We start from the raw sequence: 15,568 nt of genomic DNA, 5'->3' as shown, positions 1-15,568 counted from the left end.
CTCATACACATCCACACGAGTGTGCGCGCACACATACAAACCCTGATCTGGTTGCTGAGTTTCCTTAGCTGCAGTAGCCAGTCAGGTTCTTGGAAGAGTTCTTGCTCTGGCTTCTCCTTTAACTGGGGGTCAAAAAACCTCAATCGCTCGGACATCTATTAAAAAAAAGGAAAGGCAGAGGGGGTATGTTTTAAAAGCTCTCTAGGCACAATAAGAATAATCCAGACCAAACAGTGTAGACATGTGAAGCATGTATGAGAGCATATACCTGTATAAGCTGATTGATGAAAGCAGGCGAGTGGTAGTTAGGCAAGGCCAGAAGCGCACGGGAAATGACCTCACAATAGTGAAATGCTTGGGCACAAAGCCCCATTTCAGCCAGATGGCAAGCGTAGATGAACTTAAACACCTGCAAGGGTCAAAGGTTTGACTTTTACACCAGTCACAAAAAGAGTAAAAGCAATTTCAAATAATTCTGTTACTCCATGTTGTCTGTTAGTCTGAGCAACGAAAATGAGAAATAGTCATTCCAGGCAGGCTGCCTGTGAGCCGTTCCCTTCAACGTCATACAAACAGTTAGAAAACAGTTTATAGTGTTGAATTCATTAGAAAGATTTCATTTTTACTCTGCAAGAATGGTGCATGTGTGTGTAATATACCAACCTGGAAGTTGGGCAGTGAAATAGGCTGGGAACCAAGTGACTGTGCATATTCATACGCTTCTGTCCTCTGGATCGCTTCTATAGTACAGAACCTCACAAATGAAAGACTGAAAGAGAGAGAGAGAAAGAGAGAGAGAGAGAGAGAGAGAGAGAGAGAGAGAGAGAAAGCATTCTGTGCTTAAACTTGATTTATCATCATTCTAAACTCTGCTTTTAAGTTTTACTCTTGCAAGTTAGAAGCAAGCATAGATTTACCACGAGTTATCCCTGCCCTACAGTGCCTAAAGAGTATGATACAAGTGTTAAAATGTTACAGCTAGATGCTGAGAAACACCCAATCAGAAATTGATGCCAATAATGTCAATAGTGTCAAATAATAACATCAAATGGTGATGAAAAACATGACAATTGGAGCAAAGAAGAGCCTTGTTTTTTACAATCATGCTAAACAAGTTATAATTTGCTTCTCTGTGTTTCTTGATTTTGTGCATCTTGGGAGCCTTAACACAGACAAGGAGGATTTACGTGGCAGAAGACAAGCCTTTATTTAAACCAGTCACAGATTATATTTATCCAACCGTGGTTGTTGACAGAGCAAATACGCAAAAAAGGAGGTTAAAGAAAGGTTCAGGAAAGTACAGTGTTAAATGTCTGATTATGAATAGCCAGGATTCATTTGTAAAATTGTACAGTACAGTATGAACAGTGTGAAATGGAACAGTGCGTATGGCCAAGGGTTAACTGCTACAAGTGTGAAAAGCTCTTGTGTACCTGTGGTTGGAGCCAATGAGGACTATCTTGGTGCTTTTCTTGGTAAAGACACCAAAACCCACTTGAGCCATCAAGTAACAGAAATGAGCAGCATCAAGCAGACCTTTAGAAGCTGTGTGCACACACACATACCACATCAAATATCTTAAACATTTATCCTTTCTGATTTATCATTTTAGCAAGATAAAGAATGGTAATAAATAAACACTTTAAGTGAGGTTTTACCCAGCGTATCTCCCATGGTCGTGATGGTGCGTGTGTCCAGGTCAAGTGCATGTGTGAGGTTGGAAAGAACCATGGCCAGGTGAGGACGCCAGTCACCCCACTTCTCATCCCCACAACACTGCCAGAATAAAGGAGGTATTCATGTTATTAATCAAACATGCGTTCTGACAGTAGACCAAATGTAATGTGGACATACAGGTGAGGTTATGTTAGATGACTGTCAAAATCTCAAAAATCTTTATCATTTAAAAAATTAAAAAAAATAATAAAAAGTGGGATCATAAAAAATGTTAGGTTTTTTTTTAGCCATTTCACAACAGATATTTGAATATAGTCCACAAGATGTTTGTTATAGTTGTTCACGAGTCCCTTGTTTTCCCAACCTTTCTTCAGAAAAATCTTCCAGGTTTTCCCAGCATCTCCGACATACCAGACCCACTTCTGACAGTGGCTACATGATTTTGAGATCCATCTTATCACTCTTAAGACAAATAAGGAACTGGTACACAACTATTACAAAAGATGTGAATGTTCATCGATAGTCAAGAAGGCAACACAAATTAAGGGTCAGAGGGATGTAAACTTTTGAACAGAATTATCAATGTAAACTGTTATTGTGTTTAAAGGACTCCTTTTATTTGGTACTTTATTAATATTTTGAAGATTCTGCAGGGCCATGTTTTTATACTGTGTTACTAACTTGCATACTTACCGTGGCAGAAGCAGGCATCCTTCCTGACATGAGCTGGTAGACTGTCTGCAGTGGATCATTAATTGGAAGACTGTTGGCAAACCTGACAGACACAAACACTTTATAGTAATCTTTCTTTTTAAACTAGCTAGACAGACAGATGCGGTAATAGATAGATAAAAACACAAACACTATTTGGGTTTGTGTGTTACCTGGTCATGACTCTTGCATGTGTTCTATTGTCCATCTTACTAGCCAATAGTAGGGCATGGCCCCAAAGTCCGTTCTTCATAGCAGACTCCAGAGCATCCTAAATGCAACACACAACCACTGTCTTTTTACTGTATATAGATGTTTAAAGGTATGTCACTTTATTTAGATAGAGCATAGAGCAAGGTAGAAAGGAAAGAAGGTAGCTTGGCAGGTAGGCTGGATAGAAGATAAGTTAGTTATTTAGGTAGGTAGTAGGAAAGAAAGAAGGAAAGAAAGAAGGAAAGGAAGGAAGGAAGGAAAATACCATTTGGGTTTTAATTATGATTTTGATGAGTAAATGAAGGATGTGTTGAGTTGCAGCTATGAAGTATACACACACATATAAAGGCATTTGAGCATTGTAGGCTTATTCTCACCACTGGCCTTTACATTACAGTGAACATGCTATATAATTTCTTGTGTGATGTTGATCAAGTCTATTTTTTTTTTACATTTTAATTCAGTATTCACAGATTAACTATTTCTGGGTTTTCTCAGGGTTTCTGTGCAACCAATACATAAAACCTACCATCATTCTGAAGATAATTGTTTGATGGACTAGCTATTGATGTTTATCCCAGTAACATGGTTGTTTTGTTTTCCACTATTTAAACAGCCCCAATATTATATGCATATATGTGTGTGTGTGTGTGTGTGTGTCGTCTTGCCTTTTTCCGCCCAAAGAGCAGGAGCTCTCGGAAGCGTTCAGTCTCCTTTCCAACGTTTTCAGCCACACCCATGAACGTGTCGGACAAGAGCGAGAGTGGCCCTGACCCCTCCTCCTCTGGCCGTTCTATCGCCTCATTGTTGAAATCAATGAGGTTCGCCTCATTAGGCGATTTTCCTGGCAGCCACACAGAACGATGTTCCTTCAGCAAGAGATCAGCAATGTCTGTGCCAACTACAGTCTGGGTTAAATGAGAGAGAGAGAAAAAGAGAGAGAGGTATAGTGATTGTTTAACTTTCCTAATTTAAACAGTCACATTGGTTGTTATTCTTAGACCCTGTGATAAGCATAAAACAAACCTAGAACAAAAAAAAGACAAACACACAAATACACACCCCATTCTGACGACACAGCAGTACGATGAACTCCCAGATCAGAAAGGCAGAGTCCTTATCAATGAGGTCATCATTTCGCGTGCACTCCTGGGCTTTGTTTTGGGCAAACTTTATAACGTCAACTTTATGGGTTTCCTCCCTGCATTACGCACACAAATGAGATGAAGAATGAGAATAAGGAATAAAAGGAAGTATCTGTATCCAACTACTGAAACATGTGCTAGAAAAATGCATTCAGACTTACTTGACAAGTGGTCCTGGGAAGGCTCGTAACTCGGCCTGCTCTGAAAAATCCTGCATCATTGTCTGAAACATTCGTCCGAAAAATAACAATGACAATTAGCACATACATTCTATGCTTGAATAGTAAGAGTCAGTCAAAAATGTAAGGTTCATTAGCTTGTAAAATAAAACACCATTGTTACCTCCATGCTATGAACCTCGACAAGGGCAGGCTGCCCAGCTGAGGGCAGGTTGGGCTGAACTAAGATCAGCTGACCTGCTGGTCCAAACCTTGCACAGCAGTGAGGAACTGAGTACTTCTCCGGTGTCAACGGCCTTGGAGGAGCTAAAAGACAAAGAGAGAGGAAGAGGGGGGGGGGCTTAATTCAATTTAGTCAAAGACAAAAACATACACAAGTGAACACAGCTAAATCTTGACAGAACATAGGTAGGTGCAATGATATTACAGTCCCAGCTGTGCCCTAGCTTTCTATTTCTGTGTAAATTCTGTGTTTCTATTAACGATGCATATTACATGATACTCTGTGAGGCAACTACACTTTTACCAGTCAAGGTACGATTTGTAGCACATGTTCTCCTCTGAATTATGTATGTTCAGGTTGTCCTAACTGCTCTATTAAAGTCACTGTATAAACATCTTAAACATAAAACAAGCACAAGGAATTATAGCAAGACACAGCAGAAACCAACATAAACAGAGCTAAACATCTAAAAATCTTCCATCACTGTAAGCACATTACTGTTCATAATAAATATTTATTAATATTGTTAATATCATTATTTTCTTAGTCTGTAAAAGATTTGGGTCAACAGACCTATTTCTAGGTCGGTAGTTAAATGTTAGCAGATTTGTGATACTGAACATATGAACTGCTTTGGACATAAGGTCGGATTTTCCTCACGACTAAACTCACCTTCTGAAGCATGTGCTCATGTGACATGCTGATGGATTTGCACAAAATATCTAGTCCATGCTAACTCCAGTGCACACAGTCATTAAACCAAAAAGGAGAATTAACTCTGAAATTAATACTAATAGTTCAAGTTTTTATTTGAACCCGTGTTGTTAATATAATTTGCAATGAAAACTGCAGTATTAATATAGAAAAGAATGCTAAACAGAAGCATTTTTACTAGTGATAGCAGATTTTTTTGACCCCACTGTATATGGTTACCCTAAAATACAGGTGCCAAAACACACAAACAAGATGATGGATAATGTAGTTACCCTGTTCAGGGGCAGCCCATGTGGAGTTTGTGGCATCATACTGGCTGTAATTCAGGGTGGTTGACTGCTCTGGGAACTGGCCATACGAATAATCTACAGGCAGTGTGGTTGTTGTAGCTTCATAACCTGCAGCAACAAGATCCGTCTGACTCCTGTACACCTGACTCTGCACACACACACACAGAAACAAGTGTTGCTATTATCAACGTGTGTTCAATAAGTTTATATGCATAATTAGCTTGTACAGTGAAGACTGTACATTAAATCACCACAGTTTCTTGTAATACTCAATTCTGATGCTTTCTTGCTAGCATGGGTTCTGAATACAGATCATGCAGCATTTGTTTTACCATTTAAAACACTATTTTGTTGATATGTAGATTTCACAATGCCAAAACCATTATGCTATCTATAACATCTAAATAAAAGGAAAAATGTTGCTATAGGCTACAGAATACTGTGTTAAACCAAGCAGAAGCTTTAAGAGTTATTTGTTATTTCTAAACATTCCTTTTTTTTTCAAACATTTTCTATAAACATGTGGCCAATTGTCTGGCCTGATAAATAAAACGTAGCTGCATACAGATAAATAACATGCATAAATCCACATGATTCTAAAAATTACAAATGAAACTGGACTGATAGAGAGAGAGAGACAGGGAGGGAGAGAGAGAGAGAGAGAGAGACAGGGAGAGAGAGAGACAGAGAGAGCGAGAAAGTGGGAAAAAAAAACCTGCTGTGAGCGGGAGCTGAAGCTGCTCCGGCGGCTGTGTGTTGATCTGTCACTGTGAACTGAACGGCGCTCTAACTCATCTCCATACGTTTCTCGTGGACGGCATTCATCATCAAAACTTGAATCATATCCGGGATAGTAACGCCATGGGTCATCATAGCCTTCACGCCTGGGATGTTTATACATGGTAACATGGTTATAACAGTGCATGTCAACATATTAAATGTGTTGATGCATTATATTTGAGATAACTATACACACACACACACACATATACACACACATTATATATATATATATATATATATAGGTTTGGCTATGACCAATATATTGTTCAATAGCTTTTATAAACAGTACAGACCTAACTGACATCTATGGAGTGATTTTGCGGACAAAATTAAAAAGGAATTGCAAATAATATTCACAATTGCTTTCCCTACTTGTTGCGTACAGAACCTGCCAAAACTCAAATACAGTTGCAAATCCTTATGAATTTCCATTTTCAATGTCTGCACCTAAACCTGTCAATCATTGTTGGAGGGTGGGATTATATTATCGTGTTTGTTATCTGGAAGTAGCGTCATGCCCCTATCGACTTACACAGCAAACGGTTTGCAACGGTTTTGTAACGGTTTTTACAACGACAAGTAGATAAAAATCATTTGCAATTCCTTTTTAATTTTGGCCACAAAATCACTCCATAGACATCTTTGAGGTGATAAGCCTACATTTATTTTGTATGAAATACAACAAAATTGTTTCTTTTATTTCATTATTATCAAATCATCCATTTGACTATTATACTATGATTAACTATTATTGCAAAACAGTACTCTAATGCAGTGCAGTGTAGACACACCCCTTACACTAAAAATAGGCTAAATCATTTTACACACACACACACACACACACACACACACACACACACACACACACACACACACACACACACACACACACACAAAAACCTTCTCAAGGGTGGGAAGTGTACAATCAATAGACGGTATGTTTTTTAAAAGAATAAAAAGACCCAGATATTTAAAAAAAGATTAAACATGCTTGTATACCAAAAGGTAAAGGGAGCAGGGAAACAAATTAGCATGGATGTATACCTGTTGGAATACCGTTGGCCAAAGTAAGGGTCAGCTCTTCTGTAGGCCTCAGGGTCATAATTATACCATCCATAGGCCTGCTCATAGTAACTTCGATAACGAGGATCATAAAGAGCATTAGGGTCGTACCACCTGTTCTGATCTACAAACAAAGCAAGAATCAACAGATTTTGTTGTTACACACAATCACAAAAAAAGAGAGATACAGTTATAAAACAGTTTTCCTATGTACTTACCCATATACTTATAGTAATTTGCATAGTAGTCTTCATAGGCACTGCGGTTAGGCCTGGGGTAATCCTCAGCATACCCCTCCCTGAAAAGGGGTAGAAGAGAGAGAGCAAGGGAACAAATCAATCAAAAAGTTTAATTTCTCCTCCAAAATCCAAAAGGTCTATTGGTAACTTCTAATTTCTGTAAAATATTTATTCATTGTTAAATCTCGTGCTTGTATTAGACAAATAATGTATTCACTTGTCAAGGTGAAACCAAACCTTCAGTCAATTGCACTTGTGAGAATGGTCATTAACCTATAAGGAGGGTGTAGTTGAAGGACATGAGCTTTCATTTTACATTCTCATGTATTTTAAAATTGTTGCATCCTTAAAAAGTGTAATATGCAAAACAGATTAATTTCTTTAAACGATTATTGCACTGATGTTTATTTTAGGCATTAACAGAATAGATGAAAAAGCATTTAATTAAAAGTTTTTAGCCTGTGTATTAAACAATCACAGTTGTTTGTCAGTATTTAATTACAATAATAAACTAAATCAGTTTTACTTTTTGACCACTTACCTGGAGCTGGGTTGGTCAGAGTACTGACTGGTCCTAGAACTTGGCCTCTCTGGCTGTCGGTCAGCTTCCCGGTACCCAGGATTTGGTCCATTGTACCGATTATACCGCAGATCTCCCCTTCGATATGGGTCATCCTGCAAGTACAATGGTACATTTTAATATAGAAACTCATTTTATAATTATTCCCCTCATCACTCAAAGCTCAAGAGTTTCAAATCCCAAAAACGGAACAGCCATTCGTGACCAGGAACCAAGACAGCTCTCAAAATGATAATCATATACACTCTATCTCTCCAGTCACTCACAGTGAAACTAGCCAATCATGGCAACCCATGAGCTCATCAATGCACAATAGGGTTACAGTTCCTTTTTAAGTGTGTGACACTGCAGCTCGAAAAGCTTCTATGGTTAGATTCATATGTCTTGGAAGTTGCGCACTCTACACAAAAAGCATTTGCATAGTATTGTGGCCTCATGCTCCAACTAACAGCTAAAATTATTTTTAAATTTTTAAATGTTATTGGATAACTTTTAATTCAACGTCCCTTTCACCCCTAACTTTACAGATCATGGAAATAAACAAAACTTAGCAATACCTGGTAGTAGCTCTGAGCCCTTGGGTCCATGGGTGGGTACGATTGTGGGAAAGGATGCCTTCCATCCTGGTACTCTGCATAGTAGCTGCCAAGTCCAGGCTCAGGAGGCACTGGAGGTGGGACACCGTAACCCTGCTGACCGCCATGTACAGATGGGGGGCGCTGGGGCTCATGGGTACCAGCAGAGTTAACAGATTGAGGAGGATATGTGGAGAATGTGGTGGCTTGAGAAACAGGTGTAGCCTGTGGGGGAGGTTGATATTGTGATGCTGGATTAGCTGGATTGGAGGGATTAGAAGGGGCAGTACTGGACTGATTACTAGGAACTCTAGGGAGATTTGGGGTTGGTTGCTGAAGAGGAGGCTCATTATCAGCTCGTGTCCCTTGCTGCAAATCTTTTGTGACCTGCAAGTAAAAGCCAGCGGCATTATTTACTGGGGTAGGAGCTGTATGAGAAGTGGCCTGATTTGTGCTCTGTGTTTGGTGCATAGAAAAATCAAGAAGTTCATAATTTGAGCGATGATTTTGACTGATCACAGAAACAGAAGAAGGAATTTGTGAATTAGAAGATGGAAGTGATTGGCTTCCTGGTGATTGGGCCTTCAAAATTGTAGACTGGGCTGGTTGGACAGGAAGTGAAGCATCTTGAACTTCTCGTGCCTGATTTAATGGACTTTGGTTTGAAGGTTGGTGAAAGCCGATTGGTGTTTGAGAGAAGAGAGGAGGTGGAAGATTAGCGGAATGAGAACACTGTGGCAACTGACTAGCCACTTGTGCTTGAGACGGTGATTGAACAGGTACATTCGAATCCTTGGGACTCATTTGATTGGTTGTTGGAACAGGTATTTGAGGAGAAATCACTGTATAATTGGAAGAAGGCGTGGCAATCAAAACAGGCTGGTTGAGAGACTCTGTGGGAGGCGTGGACACTAGCAAAGAAGCATATCCCAAACTTGCCTGAGGAGCTGAGTCAGGTGGATTCTCAAGGTTCTCAGAGTGAGGCTGTGCATGTGTCAGAGGAGGCTGCAGATCCAGGGGCCCATCTTCTGGTGGCTGGATGATCTCAGTACTGGGCTTAGATGATGAAGCCATAGTAGTAGCAAGAGAAGGTGCAGCAGGTGCCAAAAGTATATTAGCACCAAGGCTAGCTGCATCACTTTGAGCCCAAAGGGTTGTGGCAGGACTTTCACAGGGTCGTCGCAACCCCTGAGCTCGAGACGAAGGCCTGCGATCCTGTCCTCCGGGAAAGTAGATTGTCTCCAAATTGTCTGGAGGCTGCTCCAAGTTGCCAGGCAAGATATCAACTCCACCTTTTTCCTTTACCATTCTAGCACGGTCAACTTCAGTAGGTCTAACCCCTACACTGTGTGATCGCACAGGCTCAAATGAAGAGTTAGCACTGGCCTGGAACACCCCGACTGGTTTAGGAGGGCTGGGTGTGGGGAAAGTTGGACTTTGCTCTGGAGCAGGAGCAGAATCTATCTGTTCAAAGTAACCACCAGCAGAAGGGTGGGATGCTGGTGTATCAGTGGGCCGGGGGCTTTCTTGCTGGATAAACGTCCCAACAACTCCCTGATATCGTCGTGGAGGGTGGCTGCTACTGTGGGGGGTATGGCCACTACTGTGACTGACATTGCTATAGCTGGATGAAACACTTGCTGATCGTGCAGGACGAGAGCCAGTGTCCGGTGTTTCCAAGTTAGGCCCTGCCTCATAAGCATGGCTTGATGGTGGTTCATTAGGCAAAACTTCCAGATTTGGAACACATTCCAGATTCTCAACTGAGTCACATGGACCTGTAGTCACGTTGACATTCCCAGTTTCATTCAAAAAGGGATTAATGTTTTCATTTGCTTCCCTGCCCTGGGGAGGGTGAGAGACCCCATTGACATGGCCCTCCCCAGAAAGAGTTTCTTCATTTTCTACATCATTGCCATGAAAGAACATGGACAGTGTTCCATGGTCAGCAGATGGAACTGTATATGGAAGAGGACAGGTACGCTGCAAGGGATCCTGTGGAACCTGACTATACCATGGCTCTGGGGCACCACCAGTCTGGCTGAGATAACTCTGGGCAGAAAATAGAGTGTTTTGTTGTTGGGAAATTGCTGGCTCACCTATATTCAGTAGGGCTGACTGACTATGATTCAGAGTGTGTGACTGAAATGGGCCAGGATGGGGCAAGGGGGCAGGTGGGGGAGCCTGTGCCTGAGGGTGTGCATGAAATGGCTGTGGTGTATCACTGGTTGGCTGAAAGTAGTTCTGAACAGAAGGAGGACGACTGCCATGATCAGTTCCGGAATGAGATGGAGCAGGTGGCGTGGGCTGAAATGAAGGTGTACTTTGAACTGACGGGGTCAAGGCTGCAGGGGAAGCATGCACTGTGTGGGTGAATGAAGGGACAGAGTTAGGCAACTGTGCGATGTATGGCATTGGTTCTTGGGAGCTGAAATACCCAGGTTCAGCAGAAGGTAGATTAGAGCCCAATGGAGATCCTGAAGAGCCAACATGATGAGGGAAAAAGGTGTGAACAGGACCAGCTATTGGCACTTGTGCTCCTGATGGTTGGCCTTGAGGTGGACCAGTCTGGTTAAAACATGCTCCGAGAGGGGCTTGCATAGGAAGAGGACTACTGTTTAGTGGAGGAGTCTGGTTGCTTACTGTTGCAGAGAAAGAGCCTTGCCTCCCAAAGGCAAAAGGGTCAGTCAGTGGCTGTGGAGGTGGAGTTGATGTTGCATTGGGTGCAAGTGCTCCATGCTTGTGTGGTCGATTTCTCCTGAAAGCATTTGAACCACCAGAGGTAGGTGGTGGTGGTGTACCACATGCTCCAGGAGGCACAGCACGAGGAGGGGGTTGCATCTCTTCTAACTGACACAGGCCTCCAGAGCTCAAGACAGCAGAGTATCCCTGCGAGAAACAAAACAATAATTGTTTGGTGTAATTGGAGCAGAAAAACCCATGTCAAATAAGTATATTCATTCATTTTCTACCGCTTATCCGAACTAGCTCGGGTCACGGGGAGCCTGTGCCTATCTCAGGCATCATCGGGTATCAAGGCAGGATACACCCTGGACGGAGTGCCAACTATACTATAAGATACTATAAAGTATCTTAGCCAAGTTCTGTAAGGTACACTTCCTAATTTGATATTTGGAGCATGCTAACAGTGATTCAGTTGTCTTACTCAAAATTACGGTCACATACTTTACCTGTAATAATGTATTAGAGTGTAAATGTTAAATGCAAAAATGTAAAGCCACTTTAACCACTTTCACTCATTTCTAGTCTTATTTACATATAAATGCATGTCAGCTACATGCATGTACAAACATATCTAAATGCATGTCAGCTACACTCACTGGGAACTTATTTATACTTTTCATAAAATCAGTCGATCTTGTGTCAACAGCACAATGTACAAAATCATGAAGATTCATGACAGGAACTTCAGTTAATCTTCAAATCAAACATCATAACGGAGAAAAATTTTTTTCATGACTGTCACGTGAATGATGATGTCAGACAGGCTTGCTGTAGAACGCACACTACAATAAATAAATAAAGAAATAAAGAAAGAAAGAAAGAAAGAAAGAAAGAAAGAAAGAAAGAAAGAAAGAAAGAAAGAAAGAAAGAAAGAAAGAAAGAAAGAAAGAAAGAAAGAAAGAAAGAAAGAAAGAAAGAAAGAAAGAAAGAAAGAAAGAAAGAAAGAAAGAAAGAAAGAAAGAAAGAAAGAAAGAAAGAAAGAAAGTGATTGGCAGTCCTGTGGGTGGGATTATCCTTGTTGATAATAGGTGTTGGTAAAGGATTACTGAAACGAAGACTAAGTTAATGCCAATAACCACCCAACAAACATTGGTTAGACAATGATTTGCACTCATCAACCATCTGAGGCTACAGTTGGCACAGTCTCATAAAAAGCTGGATAGGTATATTTCGAATTTAATCCCCATTTATGCTGCAACATGAAAAGTTTATGCTTTTTACACCCAAAGTCCCAAACTGACTTATTGACAGGTAGTGGTGCTTTTTGTCTTATGATGGCTATTTCCAGCATAATAATGTGCCATGTCATAAGTCTCAAAATGGCTCCATGAATATCACAATGAGTTCAGTGTTGTACAATGGCCTTCCCAGTCAACAGATCTGAATCCATTAGATAGAGTAGCTTAGGATTGTGTTAGAATGGGAGATCCACAGTAAGAACGTGCAGCAGCAGTTTCTAGAGTCTTAAGAAATGTTCTGAGAGCAAAATTAGGTCATATGCAGTATTTGTATGAGTTTGCTAAAAAAAAATTGCCATTAAGTGTATGTGTTTCTTACTATTGTAGTCTTACTACTATTTCCTATATTAATGTCTAAGAGTTTGTATTGTATTTGTATTCAATGATTTTATTTGCATCTAATTGAATATAATAATAAATATGACCAAACAATGTCTGTCTTTGTACCAGCCATTATTCATTGCCTAATAAGCTGAATCAGGTGGGTTCTCAGGTGGGTTCTTCAGTTGAAGCTCAGAAGTCTAAGCTGTCCAGCAGTAATTTCAGAACCTATAATATTTAAAGTAAGTTTGGAGTCCTTGATGATACTGCAAGTAAACACCCTGACTACCTTGATATTTATAAGCTAATATACATATGCAATAATATCAGGGAAATTTAAATTTTAACAAAGAATAATAACTTTAAAATTTAATCATTTGTAATGATAGGCAAGCGATTCGAGACATCTCCTGGACTCAACTGTTCACTTTTCACTCTTGCACTGGCGTTGAAATAACTGATGATTAACTCTGTATTCAATTCTGTTAACGTTTTCTATAACTTTATCTGCAGCCATCTCTACAGAGTAAGTGATGACACATATCCATCACAGATAATCTGACATCTTGAATTTATAACTTATATTAGGGGTTACATTTTGGATGGTCTGACTGTTTCTACAATTGTGACGCCCATAAGGCTTTGCTGCTTAGTTTGTCTGTTTCAATAAGCAATTAAATAATTTGAATAGTTGTCTAAACTAAAAAATATCCAAAGACGAATAACAGATAAGTGACACACACAAGGCTATGTTTTCTCATTTCCCATGATCAAAACATGCAAACACAAATGTAAAAAGTAAACTGTCTCCAAACAAGCATCTTGATTCAGAGACTTTTCAGGTGAAACAAAAGTGCACTTTTACACAACTATAACTCAAAATCACCTTATCTTGGTCAGTGTTGCATTATTCTGGAAACACTAGGTGTGAGGCAGGAATATACACTGAATAGAATAACCCAATCACACTCATATCTGGTAGAATTTAGAGTTGTCAATCCACTTGTGCCACACAAAGTGCCAAAGAGCTATGAGGCAGCAACACTGCTTGCTGCACCGCCATGCCACCATAGTTCTCATATATACACAAGTAAAGAAATATAAAAACATTACAAATTCCCAAATACCATTTTAGGACATCCCAAATATGACATACAGATAAAGTGCTGTATTTTGAGGCAATATCATGCAAATAAAAAAAGTCCACAATTTCATACAAAAAAAAAAATCAACCTCCTGCAGAGCCTTTATCATGTCGTTTACTAATTGTTTACACAACAAAATTCATTGACATTCACAAGACCACTTTCACTGCCAACCCTACAAACAGACATGAATTAAGTCTAATCATGGCTTTTTTGTATTTTCTATTCAAATATGTATTGAATTAAAGTAATTTACAGAAATGTTACACCTTCAGTTTACTCTGTGTGCACGTTTGTTATGGATCCTGACATCACATCCGGATGAAACAAGTCTCTTTAAATCTAGCCAGCTGATTCTTTTTTTTTTTTTTTTTTTTTAAAGCATCCAAAGAGATTTTAGTCATAACGAGAAAACCGGGACGTTAACTTTAACTCAGTGTTTAAACAAGGAACTAAACGATGGTACAATAGCTAGAATCCAGGCTAGCTTAAAGTTGCTTAATGCTAGCGCTATATTAGCAGGAGACACCGGCTTTCCTTATTATGCGTTATAAAAGTTCAGCTACGTGTGACAAGAAAGCACATTAGAAAACAAATAATTTTGTAAAACACTTGTCAAACTACTTCAGTAATAACTAATAGTTGAGTGAAGCTAGACAGAATCAGCTGGAAGCAGAAAATCAAGCCGAATTAACGCAGCTCATCTGACTAGCATATGGACCAGGATATCAATCGAAAACGCTTTAAGCCAAACTGTGCTTTATAATCCATCCAAAATAGTAGCAACCTGCACACATATCGTATATTGTGCAGTTTTAACCTGAACATTTTCTCCAGCAAATAGCTGCTGACTCGTAACCCAGCTCACGTTAGCTAGTTAGCATTTTATGTTAGCATGCTAGCCCAGACAAAACCGTTAACACGGTGAAACATAACATATAACAAAGGTCGGACGACAAAAGCGCTACACAAAACATTACCTTTGATTTTTAGCTTTGCTGTTAAGCCACAAATTCGGTGTGTATGATACAGCGTGTTATTCTTTCAGCTGTGCAGGACGTTAAGGCTGACACTTGGCCGCCATCTTTGCAAAGCACATCCTGAGCGACGTGTACATGAAACGTCACGATGCTCCTGGTCTACGAGCTCAGGAGACGTCACTTTTCCAAACAGAGGAGCGCCACGTCCTGTTTTCACTGCAGCTAGTTTGTTAAGTGCTGCAATGAAACTGCTCTATTCTTCTAAGCTGTTCTGCTTCCCTGTTGAATAAGAACGAAGGGATTTATTTCACGCATGTGATTGAAGTGGTTCCAAGAGAACACCTGTCAGCGCACTAAAGGGAGCCCCCTGCTGGTTTAAAACGATTGTCTATGTACATTTTATTTGATTAAATAGACAAACAGACAGATAGATAGTCTGTCCAGCATAAGATTAGCCTGTGCCAAGAAGAGAGTGAAAGAACTTGAGTGGCCTGCACAAAGCTCTGATCTTTAACACCTTTAGGATTATTTGAAATTGAATCCATAACGCTGTAAGTGCACGGTATTAAGCCACCATGCCATCATCAGCTTGCATTCGCCTATAGTCGGGGCGATTCTAGGGTCATTTTTAGGGATGCTGAAGCTAAGCTTATGATCAAAAGGCACACAGAGGCGTGTCATTTTAAATGTCTTTATTATTATTATTATTATTATTATTATTATTATTATTATTATTATTATTATTATT

The 15,568-nt window shown here is 39.9% G+C and overlaps 1 protein-coding gene across 7 annotated transcripts in view; it reads right to left on the bottom strand.

Annotated features, from left to right (window-relative positions):
• Positions 1–15,568, bottom strand: part of sec16a (SEC16 homolog A, endoplasmic reticulum export factor) — a 29,187-nt gene that overhangs the window by 11,548 nt on the left and 2,071 nt on the right. For 4 of the 7 annotated variants that reach the window (XM_027152885.2, XM_027152887.2, XM_027152888.2 and 1 more), the window contains exons 1-18: positions 14,821–15,179; positions 8,374–11,280; positions 7,778–7,911; positions 7,216–7,295; positions 6,980–7,121; positions 5,868–6,036; positions 5,135–5,300; positions 4,089–4,231; positions 3,908–3,969; positions 3,664–3,802; positions 3,270–3,509; positions 2,562–2,659; positions 2,371–2,452; positions 1,659–1,776; positions 1,434–1,545; positions 664–769; positions 269–409; positions 42–155 (exon numbers count right to left, since the gene is read on the bottom strand). In XM_027152885.2, the coding sequence (XP_027008686.2) occupies positions 42–155; positions 269–409; positions 664–769; positions 1,434–1,545; positions 1,659–1,776; positions 2,371–2,452; positions 2,562–2,659; positions 3,270–3,509; positions 3,664–3,802; positions 3,908–3,969; positions 4,089–4,231; positions 5,135–5,300; positions 5,868–6,036; positions 6,980–7,121; positions 7,216–7,295; positions 7,778–7,911; positions 8,374–11,232 (4,905 nt within the window). In that variant the 5' untranslated portion in view covers positions 11,233–11,280; positions 14,821–15,179. Of the gene's footprint in view, positions 1–41; positions 156–268; positions 410–663; positions 770–1,433; positions 1,546–1,658; positions 1,777–2,370; positions 2,453–2,561; positions 2,660–3,269; positions 3,510–3,663; positions 3,803–3,907; positions 3,970–4,088; positions 4,232–5,134; positions 5,301–5,867; positions 6,037–6,979; positions 7,122–7,215; positions 7,296–7,777; positions 7,912–8,373; positions 11,285–14,820; positions 15,180–15,568 lie in introns of those variants that run through there. The other 3 variants (XM_047805786.1, XM_047805785.1, XM_027152886.2) reach the window with 3 other exon arrangements.

This window comes from Tachysurus fulvidraco, chromosome 21 (assembly GCF_022655615.1).
Source record: "Tachysurus fulvidraco isolate hzauxx_2018 chromosome 21, HZAU_PFXX_2.0, whole genome shotgun sequence".
Taxonomy (NCBI): Eukaryota; Metazoa; Chordata; class Actinopteri; order Siluriformes; family Bagridae; genus Tachysurus; species Tachysurus fulvidraco.
The sequence above is the reverse complement of the archived record's forward strand: the minus strand, read 5'-3'. Positions and strand labels throughout refer to the sequence as shown.